Consider the following 18,669-nt stretch of genomic DNA (forward strand, 5'->3'; position numbering starts at 1 on the left):
GTGCGAGATTCCAACGCGCGGATTCGGGAGAAGCTTGGGAATCTCGGGTTAATGTTGAGCAGAGGGTGGGAGAAAAAAAAAAGGGCACCGGAGGCTGGGGTCGGGAAAGAAGAGGCTCGGGGTATTTTTTTTTGTGTTTTTTTTTCTGTCCCACACGTGCCACACTCCAGTGAGAGTCCAGACTGTTGGACAGGCACCGAGAAGGACTGCACGAGGCAAAGAACGACAAGGAAGGGGGCGGGGAAGCAAGTTCGGGGGAGGGGAAGGAAGCGGAGGTGGAGAGGATGAGCTAGAAATACGTGACCGGGATGGGATTTAATTGGACTGGAAGAGATGGGGAAAGAGGGATGGGCCTGACGAGCTGAACATACTGTCCCAATGGGCTAAAGGAAGGTACGGTACCTTACCTTGCGGTGCTTACCCCAGGTGCGTGTAGACGTATAAATTCTTGGCTACCTTGGATAGATAAATTGATACTACTGCCTCGCAACTGGGAAGCTTAATGGAGAACACAGAGTCTGGTCCCTAGTAGTCGTTTTTCTCTTTGGTCTGCTTTCGTTATGGTTCCTGTACGCGTGGGCTGCGGGAACAGATTACAACAACAAGCACGTTCGTAGGTACTCGGTGTCACCCGGAAATGATACCTTAGGAACGAGCTGTCAAGACAACGTGAAGGGCCCAGGAACGTCAGGCGACGACGCGATTTCCGTGCTAGAGGGTCGTTGTGAGAGAGCGCTCGCCCTTGGCAGCTCAGCAAATTGACGACCACTATAATATCAGGCGCAAGACAAGATCAGAAAGAACGCGGGATGAAGCGACAGGTAGAGAGCGAATGTTGCCGGCGGTTGGGGGCGGCCGAATCGAAAATGGATTGTGTGGGGAAGAAGAAGGAAGCAGGCACGCACGCACCACTGCCCGCACCACTGCCCGCACGAGAGCGACGAAAATGCGGAGAAATCGCTGACAGATTGGCACCTTCCGAGGCTCAACGAGGTGCCCCGTCCTTGGGACGCTTTTATCCAATGAAACCTTCGGGACTGGAATGTGCGGGATGAATTAGCCTCTTTCATTGGATGAGGCATCCCACACCCAGCCACAGCAGACTCCAGAGTGTGGAGGTGGCTGTGGTCCCAGACATCGGTACGTACTTTGAATAATGTGAGACGGTCACCATGGCACGCCGCAGAAGAAATTAAGTATGTTAATGTGAATACCTACCACAGATCAACACAAAACAAGACTCAGTCTTTTGTTCTGTACAGCCTCGGATTCCATCCATACAGTATCAGTCATATCAGGTTGACTATCCTGCGTCAATGAACAGCCTCTTCAGTTATCATTCATCTTCCAGGTGCCACGCTCTCTCTGCTCACTGCTCGATTGATTATGTTGGCTCTCACTGTCGGCCTACCTCCGACCTTAGGTAAGATGTCTTATGTAACGTGCTTCGGAGGAAAATGTTTTGAGAGGAGCAAGGCAAGATGGAATGAGGCAGAGGAATTTCGTTGAGAAAGCGTGCAATGCCTCGGACCAGCAAGAGTAGGACCCACATCGGGCAATTCGGTGCAGTTCTCGGGCGAAGATATCCCACGTCTCCGAAGTCGCCCGTAACCAGCGGTGGGTACTTGAAAAGAGGAATCGCGTGCAGCTCGATACTGCTGGGATACAGCTTGACCAAGTCACGAACTTCACCACCGTAGAACCTAGGTACCGACAAAATAGAGGCGAGAGGGGAAAAAGTAAACATTCAAGAGTCAAGATAGCCATTGTGGCATTATTTGCGTACATACCTTCCATTGGACCATACGCTAGCTAGCCCATGGTATAAGGTAATGTGCCACAAGCCTTCTCAGCTACGGCCTCTCCCGTCCCGAGCAACCGGGATTGTGCGCTTCACCACCGCCTCAAAAGTCAATTACTGAGTACCTATGTTTGTGCGGATACACTCAACTATGAGACTGAATCGGCCTGCTCGCTACCCCCAGACGAGAGAGATACTCCCCCCGTGCCCCCACGGTGATCTTGTCCATCACCATGCGCCCTCTCACACAACCAACACACACACCCTCAACTCATTGACGACTCAATGACTGCAGCAATGCTTGCAGTAGACACTTGGCCTAGCCAGTCCAACGCCCAGAATTGTCCGATTGGCCCTGTGCCCTCGTGTCATCGGTTCTGGCCGGAGACTAAGCGAGAAGCCATTAGAGAGTTGAGGTGTAATCTACGCACGATTTTCCCTTTTCGTGCTGTATGTGTATGAAGCATTGATCATCGTAGCTGGTGCACAATAAACGTGCCCAAGTGCCCATCCACTGTTTGATGGCCTTCGAACGCCCGTATATTTTTGTCTCACAGTGTTTCTTACTTCGCTTTAGACTATTCACAAGTCTGAAAGCCTCAGGAAAAGCCATGTCACTGACACCCGACATCCGAGGCCGGCAGATGGGGACTGGATGAGGGGGAGGGGTCCTTTCCCGTAACCCACTGCCTTGCCCCTGTTTCCGCCTGTCGGTGCATCTGCTGCCGATCTCCAAAACCTTCCCGTCCACCACCGTCCACCACAATGGCACAAAGCAGTCTGGCTCCGAGCCGACTCGTTTTGAATCTGCTGTGTCTAGACCCCACTAACGTGGACTTTCGTCCGATTCGGTCGCCATGGCTCCTCTGCTCCTGTCTTGTTCACTGCGCTCACATGTCTTGGAATCCCGGCGACAAGTGGTCTTCCGTCCCTCTTAAAAGACGCCCATAAACCCAATCCCCCTCCGTTCCCCCTCACTTGCTCTCTCCATCATCATACCGTGTCTCACCTGCGCATTCTCAAAAGCCCCCTCTTTCCTCCCCTTCCTTGCTCACTACACTGGCAGACGCGGATTCTGGAGGCAACAAAATGGCGTCCGTGAGATCTTTCCCCTCCATCAAGGAGATTCGGACGTTCGTCATTGGCGGCGTTGGTTCCGGCGGTGATTACCACAATGTCAAGGGTGGCCACTGGTACGTTTGTAGCGCTGCTCTGAATGAGCCTCGTCACACATAGAACGACATGAGTTAACAATGCAATAAACAGGCTGATTGACAGCCCCATTTCCACTCCCTGTTCGCGATGGGAGCAGTACCGTAACTCAAGAACTAGCTGGGGCATCAACGTCCTGGGCTCATTCCTCATCGAGATCGAAGCGACAGACGGCACTGTCGGCATTGCTACTGGCTTTGGAGGTGCGTAGTCTTGTCCATAATACGAGAGCACATGGCTGAGGAAGACTTTGCTGACCAAATCCCGCGCAGGTCCTCCGGCGTGTTGGCTCGTCCACCAGCACTTTGAGCGTTTCCTCATCGGCGCTGATCCCCGAAACACAAACCTGCTGTTTGAGCAGATGTACAGAGGCTCCATGTTCTATGGCCGAAAGGGTCTTCCTCTTGCCGTCATCTCCGTCATCGATCTCGCCATCTGGGATTTGCTTGGCAAGGTGAGAAATGAGCCTGTATACAGGCTCATTGGTGGCGCCACCAAGGAGCGCCTGGACTTCTACTGCACTGGCCCCGAACCGTCGGCAGCCAAGACGATGGGCTTCTGGGGCGGCAAGGTCCCTCTTCCGTACTGCCCAGAGGATGGCCACGCCGGCCTGAAGAAGAACGTCGAGTTCCTTCGCAAGCACCGCGAAAGCGTTGGGCCCGATTTCCCCATTATGGTGGACTGCTACATGAGTCTCAATGTGTCTTACACAATCGAAATTGTCAAGGCCTGCGAGGACCTCAACATCAACTGGTGGGAGGAGTGTCTGTCGCCCGATGACACGGACGGCTTTGAGCAAATCAAGCGCGCGCACCCCACCATCAAGTTCACCACTGGCGAGCACGAGTACTCTCGATTCGGATTCCGCAAGCTCATTGAGGGACGCAACCTGGATATTATCCAGCCCGATGTCATGTGGCTCGGTGGCCTCACGGAACTGCTCAAGGTCTCTGCCATGGCCTCAGCATACGACATCCCTGTTGTGCCTCACGCCAGTGGCCCTTACAGCTACCACTTTGTCATTTCGCAGCCGAACACGCCCTTCCAGGAGTACCTCGCCAACTCGCCCGACGGCAAGAGCGTTCTGCCCGTCTTCGGCGACCTGTTCCTCGACGAGCCCATCCCGACAAAGGGCTTCCTGACGACGGCTGATCTTGACAAGCCCGGCTTCGGTCTGACGCTCAACCCCGCCGTCAGGTCAAAACTGATCTCGGGCAAGGCCCTGTTGAATGCCAGCCCCGTAAGTGGACAGGAAGTCGCAAATCATTGTGTTATCAGATGTGCTAACAACTGCGTAGGAGAGGCCCCTCAAGTCGGTGGAGGAAACGGAGGCGAAATAAATAGCAACTTCATGTATGATGTTGCGGCCAGATTTAAAGGCCCGTGACATCGTCGAAGTAAAATAGCATGCCACTTGCACGGCTATTGGGAATACTTAGACCGGGGCGGTTGGGTTCAACTATGTAGCGGTGTTGGACATGACTTATTGGCGCAATGTACATGGCGAATCAGCTGGTATGCTTAGCTACCACGTAAAATAGATTTATGACAACGTTTACAGCAGCTACATGGAATGTTGACCATCACGAACTGGATTTGTTTTCTCTGTAACCAAGGCTAAGGATGCAATAGTATGATCATTAATTGCCTTACGGCGGCAGAGAAACCCTCGGGATTACTCGTAAAATGTGTCAGAACCAAAGGCTTCGACTTGATCTGTGGCGATGAAGTTGAGATTCGCGGAGCCGTGCGCGACACATACGCGGAGAGTGGGGGTTCCATGTTTAGCTTGGCCTACGATTCCCATCCTCGATGTGTATCATTAAGAGAAAGGAACCAGTTGGGAGGCAGTGAGGGCGGAGTGACGGGATCACAAACACCACAGAGGAAACACCGTCCCTGGGAAGAGCATGAAGCATCTCAGGTGGGATGGATACGCAATATGGTCAACATGGTGGTTGGAGGGGTGAGGCTCGCTATAATTGTGACCGAGAGTGCGGGGTGGAAAGTGGGATGCCCGCAAGTCATGGGGAATTCCGAATAAAAAGGGTACCCACGCGTGCCACGGTCTCACGCAGGTCACGGAAGGGGTGTGTCATCGGCAGCTGCCCCGGGGTCACAAATGAATACGTACAAGCAGCCTTCCTTACCTAAGATCCCCCAACTCTCTCCCCCCAAGTAGGTATCGTGGGACTCGGAAGGCACCTCCTGGAGCGGGCGGCAGTCGTGGCTCGGTCATCGGGTCTCACTTGAGCCGCCCTCGCTGCATAATAACCCCCCCTTCCGTCCTCACAGCTCTGTTCCGCCTCCTCCGCACCAACCAGAATTCTTCCAGGCATGTATCGTCAACTACAAATATAGACTTGTCGACCACCCGTCCTCGCGCACGAGCACGAGCGAAGCCTACCACGGATTTACCGACGAACACGATCACTCGCCAATCGTCTGCCATCTATCGCCAATCGTTCACCGTTTGGTCCTTTCTTTGGCTGATCCAATTACCAGGATCTGATTCGACGCCGTGCCGTCCAGGGCAACCCCGCATACGACCTCATTTCGACATCCTATATATCGACGACAGCCTTCCTTTTCAAGAAAGCTTGCTATATTTTCACATTGTGCACCATGGCCCCGACGAACCTGCTTGCCGGCAAGACTGCCATCATCACGGGCGGCACCACTGGCATTGGAAAGGCTATTGCGTTGGAATACATAAAGCAGGGTGCCAACGTTGTCGTAAACCATTTGGGTCTTGAAAAGGACCAGCCCCACCTTGATGCTCTCGTTGCCGACGCCGCTGCTGCAAAGCAAGAGAACCCCAACGCGGGTCGTCTGGCCGATATAATTGGTGATGTTCGCGAGCCCGAGACGGCAGCAAAGTTGGTAGCGCGTGCCGTCGAGCATTCCGGCAACGCCCGTCTAGACATCTGCGTCTCCAATGCTGGCATCTGCACATTTGCCGAGTTTCTCGAGCTGACTCCGGACCTGTTCACCAAGACAGTCCGTACCAACCTCGACGGCGCCTTCTATGTCGTACAGGCAGCCGCTCGCCAGATGAGCCAGCAATCGCCCGCCGGTGGTAGCATCATTGGCATCTCGTCCATCTCCGCCCTCGTCGGTGGCGGCCAGCAGACCCATTACACCCCAACCAAGGCTGGTGTACTCAGCCTCATGCAGAGCACTGCCGTTGCCCTGGGAAAGTACAATATTCGCTGCAATGCTCTGCTCCCCGGTACGATCAAGACACAGCTCAACGAGGAGGACCTGGCCGACGATGCCAAGCGGGCCTACACGGAGGGCCGCATTCCACTGGGCCGCACCGGCGTGCCGTCCGACCTCGCCGGGCCCGCCGTCTTCCTAGCCTGCGAATACCTGAGTGGTTATGTGACTGGCGCGCAGTTGCTGGTCGACGGCGGCCTCTTTGTTAATCTTCAATAAAGCGCTCTCAGCCTATCAAGCTCGAGTTTGCTTTGTTTGGTTTAAAGTGCTTTGGTATCGGGGTATCCCGCCTATTGGCCGAGTAGCAGATAGAATGCCGGCCCATGGAGGACTCAAAAGTACGACGGGATGAGGGATTTATGAGGGCACGGATGGGAAAAGAAAAAGACACAGTTGCAAAGACCGCCTACCTTTCCAACCGGCGCATTCAAGCACCGCAGGATGAAACAAAAGTCCAAGGATTGAGGAATGTATGATTGATTATTAGCAAGTGAGCGTTATTCCTTGAATCCACTTGCGTGCTCATGTCGGCCAGTCACGCTAATCCATTGATTTCCTTTCCCCTTCCATCAAACGCTCTTATCCTCTTATTACTGGACAAGGATCAGGCCTCCGTATGCAAGCCAATGCCCCCCTTCTGCCCATCCCTCATACTTGTCGTTTGTCTGCTTTTTGTTTGAGCGAAATGTGGTTCCGGTTTCCAATTTCACCGTCTTCGGTGGTTTTCCAACTGTCCAAGCGAGGGCAACGGACGAATAAGACGGCCTTGATAGGTGCACTCGACTGGCTGAACGAGTGACGGACTCCATCCCTACATACATACAGTATGGATACGGACAGGGGCAGGGGTGTCTGCATGGAGTCTGGTCAACGGTGACGGCATCACAATGCGACTGACGAGTAGCGTGTATGGCGGCAGCGGGACGCGACAGTAATAGCGCCGGGCTGAAGCCTGGTTTACGCTTGGTAGGCCGTGGGTGGGCGTTCTCCTCCGGCTCGGCAATGCTAGATAATGGCGTAGTTGTGCAGCAAAGAGGAAAAGAAGAAAAAAAAACGGTGACGAGAGGCCGGCCGCAAAGGAAGCAAAGGCCCGCGACGGGAAATGGGCGTTTACCGGTACAACCGCAAATCTCGGGAGTGTTCGGTGAAGCGTGTGATACGGCAGGACGGGTATCGAGCTGTTGAGCAACTGCGCTTGTGCTACATCATTATCTCGAAACCTCTTCATGCTACGAATACACCAAGATTCACGTCTGTTCACTAGATACACTGCCCGTGTCCATGCTATACCCAATTCTCCGCTCGAGAAACGTCGAGATCGACCGTCGGTCACAGAATAATGAAACCCCCGGACTTGTTTAGAGGAACAGGCCACAAAATACACATGTTGTGAGCGGGTACAGCATAAGTGGATGGTCTGGAGATGCGTGGTTTCTTTGGGTATCAATGTTCTGGACTTGGTGATATTTTGTGGCCCTGTTCACGCAACTACCCTGAATACTGTCGTATTCAGTCTGGATTCTGCGTACATAGTGTGTTCCTACTTTGAGATGAAGAAGGGAAAGATGGACGTCATTCGCCGAGTCATGAACCAACCTAGAATAGTATCTGAGCGCTCTTTCGGGGCGATGACACAAGTGATGAGCGGCGAAGTGGCCTCTTTGGAGCTGAAAAAAAAAGTCAGCAACAGAAGAATATCTCTTCCCCCTTCTTCTTCGCCTCTCCGCAATTACTTTGCCTCTGTTTTCTTTCAATGTCCCAATTCGTTAATGATGGTGAGACAAGCGCAATCATGCAGGGCCGGCGTCGAACGGCCAAGGGACCGAGGGGTTTCCGGACCCGATGCCGCTGGATGCCCGGTTCTTTGCCATAGGGGGGCACTAGAAAGGCTCTCTACTATTACCTAAGCCGCCGGAAGAGACGACTGCCACTTCGGGCCGTCTAGCGGAGCCTCTCGCCTACGACGGCGACCAATGAAATGTAGCCATCCGAGCCACGGGCGTTCTCATCGCAATCCTTGCTGTCGCGACACCGGGGCCCACTGGCGGTGACGTCACTACGGGGTCTCCGTAACCCGCTTTTATGGAACCCGCTGGGCCACCACAAGGGCAAAATTCCTTGATACATCTCTCACCTCATGGTGCAAGTGCATTCTCGCATTTGTGGACCACCACCGGCGCTATCACGACTTCCTGCGGGCACCATCCCTGTGTCAGCCTGCCGTATCGTAAGGAGTCGTCGATAAGGAGTAGGCACACGCCCAATGGGAGTCATGGAGGGGTCTTCAAGGAGGCGGGTGAAGGAGGGGCAGAGATTGCGCCGGTGCTGCTTTATCTGATGCTGAAGACAAGAAGCCGACGAGACCGACTGACTTAGGCATGGTCTGCTTCACGGACTACCTTACGGAGTACCTTTTCGTGCCATTATACAGATAAAGGTACGGATACTCGACATACGAAACGCCGCATGGTATTTACCTTTTCCCCCTTTTGACGTCCTTGGTCCTGGTCCGAATTACCTACCAAGATTCCTTGTGACAAGGCCAAGTTGCCCTGGATTTCCCCTGGCTTATCCTTCCATGTTTGGGCTTAAGAGATAGATACCGGTACATGCCCGAACGAAAAAGTGAGAGAAATTGAACACACCAAATAGCCTTTGTGCATGCTGTAATAAGCCTTTGCATTTTGCCTCAGGGTCCAACGGCTGGCCGTGACGGCGGCTCGCATGTGCTTCGTCGTCGCGCCAAGGCCGCCTCGGGTAAGGGTCGATCGCTGCCGCATCGGTACCCAGATCATCATCATTGCTCGGGGCATTTCGAGGCCCCTAGCCATATGCCTTGCGCGACACACGGCGGAATCTTTTGCAGCCGCAACGAGGAACCCGAAAAGCCAAGTCTCCACCATGACGGTTGGCAAGATGGATCCCTCTTCTGCCTATGGAGCCTCCTAAACATGCTTTTTGCCCTTCTCTTGTTGGTGGCTCGCTGGGTTACTCGCCCGTTTTGTGACTTGCACTACGTCTGTACTTTGTACTTTGGATCTATCTGTGTTGGTAAAACCCGTAGGAGCCAGGAACAAATGTTACTTGGACTGACTAGAAGTCTGCCCTGGCGGTGAGATGGAGGAACCTTTGGTGCCACACGAGTTTTCTCCCTCTTGGCAAGTAGCCGCATCCCGGTCCGTTTCCCTTTGGCGGTACTCTTCTGTACGGAAGTACGTCTACTGCAGCAGTGCTGCTCGCAACAAAGGGCAGTGTCTTTATCCTCTTCTGTGTCGTAATCATAAAATTTCACCACCAGGTAAGGTCCTTGTGTGTACAGAGTGGAGCAAGGCTCCTCTCCTGGTCTTGGATCCAAAAAAACTTCTCATGCTACTTCGCCTCCACGGTATCCACGACCATGCACGACTCAAGAAACTCATCCCAAGGGTGTCACTGAGCAAGGACCCGCGTTTGCCTGGTTTTAGCGGAGACTTCCACATGTTGGAAGAGGGTAGCGCAGGGGCGCCTCGAAAGCGCGCATTTCTGAAAGCGAGGGGCAGGGAGAGAGTAAGAGAGAGTAAGAGAGAGTGAGATCAGAGACGTCAGCATCAAGTCAAGATGTTCTCATACCGGGAGTATATAATCTGGCAGCCCCCCCGTGATTTCCTTTTGAATTATCTACACCTGTTTGTCTTATCATTTCATCCCAATCTCAACTTATCATCTTCGTCGAAAGCTCCGTCTTTGACAGATATAGCTTCAATTTTCACTCCCCAAGTCAGCCCCTCTAGCCTGGACATTTACAGGCTTACAGCTCTTACCCACATTCAATTAACCAGTTTTGAAGAGCTTCACTCTCTACACCACCCACCATGGCTCCCAATCACCGAGCTTCGTCCACCGGCAGCTTCATCGAGAGCATTCAAGCTGCCCGGAAGCAACTGGACAATATGGCACTGAGCACTCCTGATTCCTCGCTCGACGGCTCAGAAGCATCATCCCCTGGCGACTCTCCTGTCGGAAGCCCTGCTAGCGCTCTTTCACCCGTCACCCCTTCGATAAGAGTCGATGCTCCCGTGGCCGATAGCTTCGCTTTCGCCTTTGACATTGATGGTGTCCTTATCCGTGGTGGCCGTGCCATTCCCGAGGCCGTTGAGGCTATGAAGGTACTCAACGGCGAGAATGAATACGGCATTCAGATGTAAGTTGCTTCCAACTCATTGCTTGACCTACATCCGAAACTGACATGGAAGTCTTTAGTCCTTATATCTTCCTCACGAACGGAGGCGGCAAGACCGAAGAAGAAAGATGTGGCGACTTGTCAAAACAAATGGAGATCGAAATCTCTCCCGCACAATTCATTTGTGGCCACACTCCCATGAGGGAAATGGCCGACCGATTCAAGACTGTCTTGGTTGTCGGTGGAGAAGGCGAGAAGTGCCGTCAAGTTGCTGAAGGCTACGGCTTCAAGGATGTCATCACGCCCGGCGATATCATCAAGCACAACTCGGCCACAACACCATTCCGCAAGCTTACGCCCGACGAGCTCAAGAACTCTCGCGAGCGTGACTTCACTGACGTTACCATCGAGGCCGTCTTCGTCTTCGCGGATTCTCGCGATTGGGCCGGTGACATCCAGATCATGCTCGATATCGCAATGTCCAAGGGCGGCAAGATCGGTACTCTGAGCGAGACCTTTGATGAGGGCCCACCAATTTACTTCTCCCACAACGACGTCGTCTGGTCCGCGGCCCACGACAACGTGCGCTTGGGCATGGGTGCCCTGCGCCGCATGCTCGAGGTCGCCTTCAAGGACGTTACCAAGAAGAAGGGCAAGCTCCACACACACGCCTTCGGCAAGCCCCAGGTCAGCACGTTCGAGTTTGCGACGAGGCTCTTGCAACAATGGAGACGCCAGCAGCACGGCCTCGACGCCCCTCCCGACACTGTCTACTTTGTCGGCGATACTCCCGAGTCCGATATTCGCGGCACAAACCTTTACGACGAGCACGCGGACAACGAGTGGCACAGCATCCTGGTCAAGACCGGTGTCTACCAAGATGGTACGGAGCCGGCTTACAAGCCCAAGGCTACCGTTAACACCGTCCTGGATGCCGTGCGCTACGGTATTCAGCGCGAGATCCGCAAGCGGGTCGTCACCTCGTTGCGCAAGGACATCCTCGGCGAAGAAGACTGCCTTCGCGCCATGCAGGAGAAAGGTAGCGCGTGTTACACTCCCCTTGAGGAGCGTTCGCAACCAATTCTGGGTTAAAGAAACGGCGACTTTTCAGCATTTACAACTTTGCGCGATAAAAAGGGATGTCCGGGATATTAGCGGTTTTTTTATTTTTTGCCAAAGCTCTCTTCAGAGCTCCCTCATTTTCTGAATCTGATTATTTACTTGGACGGAGTAAAAGTGTGATACCAAAGGCGTCAGCAATGAACATCACGACTACAGATAGATGCTAGAGTCATAAATAGCTTGTCAGCAGATTCGCATCGGTCAAATCTACAGGCGCATTAGCCGCCAAATGTTTTTGGATTACTCTTATCATTTCCGATTAACCGTCTTGTGATGTACTGAGAGAATTATAGCGGTGAATGATAGCTCACACGTCGGCTAGCGATAGTTCATCATAGTCCACCATTTCTAGCATTTGCGAGTAATTCTTCCGCCACAACCGCCTCGACATGAACATGCACATCGAACCGGGCAACGGAAATACTACTGCAAGGGAAGCAAGCTTCATGAAAGCATGCTGTTGGCAACCCCCCTCCCCACGAGCCGACCCCGAGCCTGCAGAACACCGTCATTCACGGACCTGGCGCCGCGCCGCCTCCCGCACAGGTCTGCTAAGGACCCGGCCGGGGTCGAATATAAGCTGCATCCCTCTGTTTATTTCCTGATCCCGCCGTTGGCGCTACTGTTCATTGGAGAATTGGTACCCGTGAGAAGCCGAGTGGCCGAACACGTCTTTGCTTGGCAAAGCATCTCAGATGTTGCCCAGACGAAGATTGTCTCCAAAGAGTAACTCGTCGCCAGTTTCCCCCCTCGCATCTCGCCTGCTTCTGTGGAGAAGGCAACCCACCGCGCGCGTGGGTTTCCTCACGGGCAGAAATGGATTCGCGGGTTGTTGATCACTGGTGGAGGAGGGGAGGGGAAGAAGTGGAGGAATTGGCGCACGAGTATGGAACTCGGGAGGAGAAAAGAATGGCAGAAGTACATGTACGAAAAGGTGGTCGCAGAGAGGAGTGTGAGTCTGCTTGTTTGCTATGTGCACACTCCTCCCCATCCCCGCCTCCACATGGTGCTGGCTCGTCTCCGTCTCCTCGCTCCTCCAGGAGTTCCTCCAGGAAGTCCCTCTGCAACCTCCGCATCTCTTATCGGTCGGTACCAGTGACACGCTTCGACTGCCTCGGATCCCTGGCATCGGGCGTCGTAGTGCGAGAGTGAGATTCTGTGAATGTGAAACTGCCCCACTGCGAAGAGGCAGCCCACGACGCAGCTTCGACGGCTTCCTGGCGTTGCTGGCGGTCCTTCACAGCCTCCGTCGCGCTGCAGCCGAGGGAGAATCCCGGGACGTACTCGCGGTCAACGCGCAGCCATCCTTTCCAGGCGGCAGTCACGTCGCCGGCCCCGAGTGCGCCGATGACTATGGTTCCCCACCATTCCCGGGCGCCGCTGTGGTGTCCGCCGTAGAGCATCCAATTCTCCGCAGCGGCGACGAGCTCCCGGATTTGCTCCGCGCCGATGCTACTACCGCCTCCGCCCCCGCTTCCGCCGCTGCGGCTATCAACAGTGGTGCTCCGGCGAGCTGGGCGATGCACGTAGGCGTGGCGCAGGTCATCTGGGTCACCAAGGATGCGAGTTGCGTCGAAACGGTGCTCCGTATCGAGGATCAGTACCGTCTTGTTATGTGGATGTGACAAAAGGGCCGAGACGAGTGCGTAGACGAGCGGGAGTTGGCGGCCGGTCACAGCCAATGGAGCAGACTTTGTTGCACGAAAATTCCGTTGGACAAGATCGTCAAGTCCAGGAACGGGGTATGACTTTGGATGCTTCGATTTGTTTGTTGGCGCATCGGGATCAATCGCTATGCGGAGAGCATACAGTATCTGCGGTGCTTCATGTCAGTGCTAGTGCGTATGTGCGACTTCATTGTGGTCATTTGGATGATGCGGGGCTGGGCGTGAGTACAAGTGATGAGGTCAAAGATGGCTGGTGGTGGTGGTGAGGAACGGTCATGGGGATTTCGGCGTTCGCTACACGGACGAAAAGTTGAACGGAAACATCACTCATCCAGCTTTCATCGACCGGAACCAATTGAAGAAGCATCCCCCCAACCCAAAACCCACAGCTTGCGCAAACAGAACGGACTCGTGATTCTTGCGTACCTCGTCCAGGTTCGTCTCTTCGATCTCGCCCAGCAGCCTTGCGCCGGCTAAAGCGGCCACCGAGGGCATTTCCATCTCCATATCCGTCGCCGTCGCCGTCGCCGTCGCCGCTAGCAAATGTCGCCGCCGTGTGCCGCGTTCCCACCGTCAAAATTGGATGTGCACGTCCAGGCAGATGTCAAGGGGAAGAAGCGCAAGCTGCCAGGAGGCGCCGATGTCGACCTGACCAAGTGTGCGTTGAAGGAGATGACGCAGTACAGGTGCTTTGTCGAGAACTCACAGTCCCGGAATAGCCCGGTCCGCTGCTGGCCAATTCACCGGCTCTTCCGACAGTGAGTTTTGATTTCTTCTAATACCTTCTCCTTGCCAGTGTCGCACAAATATCCGTCGTCGGGAATATTGTAAACTGATTGTGTATGTGATTCATTAGATGTCAAGACAAAAAGGGCACGTTCATGGTTGAGACCACAGCTTGGGAGGGTTCAAAGTCAGACCCCACCACCACCACCCGTTACAACTCCCAAGCTATAGGCAACGGCAAATCGCAAGACGGCCATTCTAGTGAGCCATCATACCATCAATGGTCTCAGGCATGGGAGGATGAATGAGCCAGGGCATCATTGTTTCCGGGGTATCTATGGCGTCTAGACGCACACTACACGTCATCCAGGTATCTTTATCTGGCCATCTCATTCGAAGCACATAGTATGCGCACCTGGCCGATCGTATGATGATACGGCCCGGCGAGATTGTGTCGTGGATAATCGATCCGAGTGCATCGAAACCAAGGCTGTAATCATATCCGTAGATCATACAGCAACGCTCCAACGTCGATCATGTGTATCACCAACACAGGTCTCGAGCGATAAAGCCTGTATTTTCTGGATACGTGAGATAATCAGACGAGCAAAGCCAAGTTCTCTTGATCGTACCGCAGTCTGTCGCACTTGGTTCTCACGAGGTTTCGGCAAAGCAAGACCTTCAACGTGGAGGCAGCATGGATCAAGTGCCATGGACTGGTGGACAATGGTCCGTCGACTAGGGCGACAAACATCGACGCATGCATCCAATTAATTCACATAAAGAGGCTCTTGGTTCAATTGCTGAAGTGTATGGTACAATCGGGGTTGGATGATCAACTGATGAAGCCCGTATCTTGTCTATGACTGCAAATGCCCTCTCGTGCTTCCTCCGCCCAATCTAACAGACCATCTCAATTCGCTCCGTTCCCGCTTCGTCTCGGCTGTTTGATTGTCGCTTATGCCTTGCGGGCCTCGGCCTTCTGCTGCTCGAGCTTGGCGTAGTAGCTGTCGCGGGCGTTCGTGCGCGGCATGTGGAAGCCGTACCTATGATTCAATCTTAGTTTTCGGGGGTGGGACTTCTGTAGAACTCAGTCGACGATCGCGTACCAGTAGACGTTGGCCATGGCGAAACCAAGACCTGTAAAGGCAACGTTAGTTGAGTCATTCTCGGATTGTGTCGGAAAGCAAGGGTTGAACACTGGAGTAGCAAATCGCTGCATGCTGAAGCCAAGAGGCTCAATTGACGCATGTCGCCCTCAATCCAGCAGCAGCAAATCTGCAAATTCCAGCCCTGCCCACAAAGAAGGCTTACCGAGGGCGATACCAAGGTCGAGAACGAGGTTGCGTCGCAGCATCTGTCAATTGTCGTTAGCCCACAGTCCGTTGCCCTTCGTCTTCTTCCTCCGAGATTCCGGCGGAAATTCTATAGTCGGAAGGGGGGGAAAACGCACGCCCGTGATGGGCTTAACAGCAGTAGCGCCGGCCATTGTGATGTGTAGTGCGGAGAGGGTTGTGGTAGTCGATTGAGCCGAGAGTTCGTAATCGGAGGGTTGTTTGACGATGCTGAGATATTTGGCGGGTAGCTCGAATGGTCTGATCAATTCGCGCGACGGGAAATATCACGTGATATTCAATTCCTCTTCAACCAAGGTAATGGCTTTGTGACGGCTGCTGGGCCTTAGCTAAGCATTTCGGTGATTGAAACTGCTTCGCCCTGGTTGGCCCTGGCATCTACCATTGCATCTCAGTCAGGAAAAAAAAACTTAGGTAAGCAGACTGGCCGGAGGAACACCGGCTAAACAGGCCCAGGGACGTGGCCCAGGGGCGACCATCAACGCGCATGGGATCTTCCGAGCATTTTTTCCCCGTAACGGGTGGGATTGAAGCTGGTTGACGATCAATCAGCTTGAATCAACAACACCAGTAGCAGCCATGAGTCTTCCCACGAGGCGGTTGGCCTCAGCCGGTATGTCCAATTGATGTTATTTCGGCTTCGTTCTCGCCCCCAACACTGTGTCATATCGCTGTCACCTGTTGAATTGGGCTCCCTAAGTAGCTAACTTTCTCTGAACTACCAGCTCCTTCGACAATTCAAGCCATCACCCGACCGATTCCTCGATCCTTTATCCTACCCATTCGACCAGCCACTCAGGTCCGAAGCAAATGGACTCTCGGCAGTATCTTTGGCAGCCGTCGCGGCAGGCGAGCCCAAGCTTCCGATGACATGATGGGCGAGAACCTCGATGACCCAAAGGTCCGCGAACGCTTTGCCGAGTCACAGCAGCCCAAGATGTCTAGCTCAATCTTCGAGGAGGAAGTCGACGATGTCGTCGCGGACAGTAAAAAGGGTGGCTCCAAGGCTCAAGCTGCCCAAGCGTCGGTGAAGACACCAGAGACGATGGCGTGGCGCCTCGACCCCGATCCGCGAAGTCGTCTCCGCTGGGAGAGAAAGAAGGTCATCCAGATGGTGCGCAAGAACGGCCACGTCACCCGTGAGGAGCGTATCGCACAGACTGAGAAGAAGCTGTCGCACAAGAGCCCTTTTTTGGAGACCAGCGTCAAGAAGCTCGTGCATCTGGCGCGCCAGATCCAGGGCAAGTCCCTCGAAGAGGCCGTTTTGCAGATGTCGTACTCCAAGAAGAAGATGGCGGCCGAAGTCAAGTACCAGCTGGAGGAGGCCAGAGATTTGGCTGTTGTCACCCGCCGCATGGGCATCGGTCGCGTTGCCACCAACGTGCAGCCCATCAAAATCCAGACCAAGGAAGGCAAGACCATGACCATCACAGACCCGACAAGACTCTATGTTGCTGAAGCCTGGGTTGGTCGAGGACCTTGGAGGGCCAAGGAGCTTGATTACAAGGGCAGAGGCAGATTCGGCATCATGCAGTCGCCCTCAACCAGTATGTTTGATGCTTTCCCATTCTACCACTCAATCTTGTCCGTCATGAGGTTAACAGTAGTTTGCAGGCATCTCAATCGTCTTGAAGGAGGAAAAAACGAGGATACGAGAGCACACGGAGAAGTTGGCCAAACAGGCGAGGAGAAAGCCCTGGGTGCATTTGCCTGACCGGCCAGTGACGGCTCAGAGACCCTACTACTCATGGTAAAAAAAACAAAGGTCACGACTGGAAGACACATAACCGGAAGTGCTTGAGATATCATCTTGTAACACACTCAAAACCTGTAAGAATATGTACAATGAAAAGCTGTCATAGAGTCCTTTACGCCATCTTCGCTGCGTATCCCCCTTACCTTACCGGTGCCTTTGGGTGTATGTATGCAATAGAAATAGGATATCCCGTGGTATAATGCTGACCTTTTTTCGACAACCGCCTTTGAACCCCACTCCACCGCAACCGCTCATTAACATTCATTTAGTCATAATTCATATAGTGGAAGACATCCGCTTGCACTGCTCATCTGCTTGAGATGGGCCAGTCGAAAACACAGGCATGGCGAATGCCTCGGTGAACTGCCTCTCACTCGAAACGCCTGGGTGACTGGCGCGGCAACATGTCTTCGTACCTTCTCGACTTCATCTCCAGCTCCGAGTGATTCTTGTCTTTGATTCCAATGAAACCTCCAGTGTAGTCTCTTCCGGAGCCAGGCATTGGGCCCGAAATTTGCATAGACTTTGTACGATTCTTTGGTCGTCTGATGAGAAGCCACAGGGCCAAGGCGATGGCTAGGACACCTACACCTGCTCCCACTCCGATACCTATCTTAGCAGATGAAGAGAGGCCTGCCGCATCGCTCTCTAGATTGCCCGCTCCGGTCTCCGAGGCTGAGCCGGATTGCGATGGGCGAGCTCCGGTAGATGTCGACGTCGACCTCGAAGAGGTTGAGGACAATGACCTGGTAGATGTGACCTGGAATGAGTTAGTCAGTGCTAGAGACATCATCAGAGACTGAAAACATTAAGCTTACGAGGGTGGTCGGAACTGCAGTCGACGGCTGGAAGGCCTGAGCAGTATCAGTGACAGGGTTACTAGAGGTTTCCGATGGAGTTGTTTTGGCGACTTCAGAGGAAGTGGGAGTCTCGGCGGCGCTGGGTTTCGGCGGCTCGCTCAAGCTTGACGGCGACGGAGGCGGCTGAGAAGTCGACGGCAGCACCGCCGGGGGTGTTGTCTGCTGAACGGCGGGTGTAGAAGCCGGCGGATTTGACGCAGGCGGTGTCGAAGCAGGAGGTGCTTGCGTAGCAGCTATCATGGAAAGTCAGTGACGTCTCAACTAGATCAGGGAAAGAAGTTGCCTCACTTGCACATAGACCCGCGACATATTCATTGACTTTGGGTGCTACATCTGCGGCGCATGATTGCGAGGCGCAATCGCGAACACCAAACACGAAGTCTTGTTGTTTACAGAGGCAGGCATTGTCTCCAGAGGCGCAACCAAATCCTTTGGCAATGACATTGTTGACACAGGTAATCTGCAGGGCAAGAGCGTGTTAGTCCTTGATACTCGCTCAGCTTTCTAGAAATGTGTCTTATTGCAGCCAATCATGTCTCTGAATGATTATTTCGACAAAGACTTACACCACATGGTGGCAATGAATCCAGTTGCGCGCAGACATTGCCAAGAAGGGCCGTAATGACGAAAGCCCGAAACCAGAATCGACGTCTCATGATGAGAATGGTGAACGTAAGTGCGACAGAATACTTGATGTTATTAACGTCAACTAAAGTGTCTTGGAGACAAAACTTCGGCGCGTCACTCTCTGGAACCTCCTAACACCTGTTGCGCATAAGACCGGATCTTTTA

The 18,669-nt window shown here is 53.6% G+C and overlaps 11 protein-coding genes across 11 annotated transcripts; 6 read left to right on the top strand and 5 right to left on the bottom strand.

Moving 5' to 3' along the window:
• Nucleotides 1-2,204: 2,204 nt before the first annotated feature.
• On the bottom strand, nucleotides 2,205-2,432 carry CCOS01_16277 (uncharacterized protein; the record flags this gene model as incomplete). Its single annotated transcript, XM_060464414.1, has 1 exon — nucleotides 2,205-2,432. The coding sequence occupies one exon, from the start codon at nucleotides 2,430-2,432 to the stop codon at nucleotides 2,205-2,207; it is 228 nt and encodes a 75-aa protein (XP_060304910.1).
• A 458-nt stretch (nucleotides 2,433-2,890) lies between these two features.
• On the top strand, nucleotides 2,891-4,353 carry CCOS01_16278 (mandelate racemase/muconate lactonizing enzyme domain-containing protein; the record flags this gene model as incomplete). Its single annotated transcript, XM_060464415.1, has 4 exons — nucleotides 2,891-2,994; nucleotides 3,068-3,216; nucleotides 3,286-4,253; nucleotides 4,312-4,353. The coding sequence occupies 4 exons, from the start codon at nucleotides 2,891-2,893 to the stop codon at nucleotides 4,351-4,353; spliced, it is 1,263 nt and encodes a 420-aa protein (XP_060304911.1).
• A 1,285-nt stretch (nucleotides 4,354-5,638) lies between these two features.
• On the top strand, nucleotides 5,639-6,451 carry CCOS01_16279 (short-chain dehydrogenase; the record flags this gene model as incomplete). The annotated part of the gene is made up of 1 exon (XM_060464416.1): nucleotides 5,639-6,451. One exon carries the CDS (start codon nucleotides 5,639-5,641, stop codon nucleotides 6,449-6,451), a length of 813 nt encoding a protein of 270 aa, XP_060304912.1.
• A 1,193-nt stretch (nucleotides 6,452-7,644) lies between these two features.
• Nucleotides 7,645-8,139, top strand: CCOS01_16280 (uncharacterized protein; the record flags this gene model as incomplete). The annotated part of the gene is made up of 2 exons (XM_060464417.1): nucleotides 7,645-7,899; nucleotides 7,966-8,139. 2 exons carry the CDS (start codon nucleotides 7,645-7,647, stop codon nucleotides 8,137-8,139), a joined length of 429 nt encoding a protein of 142 aa, XP_060304913.1.
• A 1,371-nt stretch (nucleotides 8,140-9,510) lies between these two features.
• Nucleotides 9,511-9,711, bottom strand: CCOS01_16281 (uncharacterized protein; the record flags this gene model as incomplete). The annotated part of the gene is made up of 1 exon (XM_060464418.1): nucleotides 9,511-9,711. One exon carries the CDS (start codon nucleotides 9,709-9,711, stop codon nucleotides 9,511-9,513), a length of 201 nt encoding a protein of 66 aa, XP_060304914.1.
• Nucleotides 9,712-10,083: 372 nt separating this feature from the next.
• CCOS01_16282 (HAD-superfamily subfamily IIA hydrolase) lies at nucleotides 10,084-11,483 on the top strand (the record flags this gene model as incomplete). The annotated part of the gene is made up of 2 exons (XM_060464419.1): nucleotides 10,084-10,412; nucleotides 10,472-11,483. The coding sequence occupies 2 exons, from the start codon at nucleotides 10,084-10,086 to the stop codon at nucleotides 11,481-11,483; spliced, it is 1,341 nt and encodes a 446-aa protein (XP_060304915.1).
• Nucleotides 11,484-12,592: 1,109 nt separating this feature from the next.
• On the bottom strand, nucleotides 12,593-13,687 carry CCOS01_16283 (uncharacterized protein; the record flags this gene model as incomplete). The annotated part of the gene is made up of 2 exons (XM_060464420.1): nucleotides 12,593-13,327; nucleotides 13,607-13,687. 2 exons carry the CDS (start codon nucleotides 13,685-13,687, stop codon nucleotides 12,593-12,595), a joined length of 816 nt encoding a protein of 271 aa, XP_060304916.1.
• Nucleotides 13,688-13,723: 36 nt separating this feature from the next.
• Nucleotides 13,724-14,214, top strand: CCOS01_16284 (uncharacterized protein; the record flags this gene model as incomplete). Its single annotated transcript, XM_060464421.1, has 2 exons — nucleotides 13,724-13,938; nucleotides 14,037-14,214. The coding sequence occupies 2 exons, from the start codon at nucleotides 13,724-13,726 to the stop codon at nucleotides 14,212-14,214; spliced, it is 393 nt and encodes a 130-aa protein (XP_060304917.1).
• A 650-nt stretch (nucleotides 14,215-14,864) lies between these two features.
• On the bottom strand, nucleotides 14,865-15,395 carry CCOS01_16285 (the record flags this gene model as incomplete). Its single annotated transcript, XM_060464422.1, has 4 exons — nucleotides 14,865-14,952; nucleotides 15,016-15,046; nucleotides 15,221-15,263; nucleotides 15,360-15,395. 4 exons carry the CDS (start codon nucleotides 15,393-15,395, stop codon nucleotides 14,865-14,867), a joined length of 198 nt encoding a protein of 65 aa, XP_060304918.1.
• A 445-nt stretch (nucleotides 15,396-15,840) lies between these two features.
• Nucleotides 15,841-17,015, top strand: CCOS01_16286 (uncharacterized protein; the record flags this gene model as incomplete). Its single annotated transcript, XM_060464423.1, has 3 exons — nucleotides 15,841-15,874; nucleotides 15,987-16,808; nucleotides 16,876-17,015. The coding sequence occupies 3 exons, from the start codon at nucleotides 15,841-15,843 to the stop codon at nucleotides 17,013-17,015; spliced, it is 996 nt and encodes a 331-aa protein (XP_060304919.1).
• A 372-nt stretch (nucleotides 17,016-17,387) lies between these two features.
• Nucleotides 17,388-18,533, bottom strand: CCOS01_16287 (uncharacterized protein; the record flags this gene model as incomplete). The annotated part of the gene is made up of 4 exons (XM_060464424.1): nucleotides 17,388-17,777; nucleotides 17,836-18,110; nucleotides 18,166-18,337; nucleotides 18,444-18,533. The coding sequence occupies 4 exons, from the start codon at nucleotides 18,531-18,533 to the stop codon at nucleotides 17,388-17,390; spliced, it is 927 nt and encodes a 308-aa protein (XP_060304920.1).
• Between the last annotated feature and the right edge of the window lie 136 nt (nucleotides 18,534-18,669).

This window comes from Colletotrichum costaricense (genome assembly GCF_030867565.1).
Source record: "Colletotrichum costaricense strain IMI 309622 chromosome Unknown Scaffold_29.1, whole genome shotgun sequence".
Taxonomy (NCBI): domain Eukaryota; kingdom Fungi; phylum Ascomycota; class Sordariomycetes; order Glomerellales; family Glomerellaceae; genus Colletotrichum; species Colletotrichum costaricense.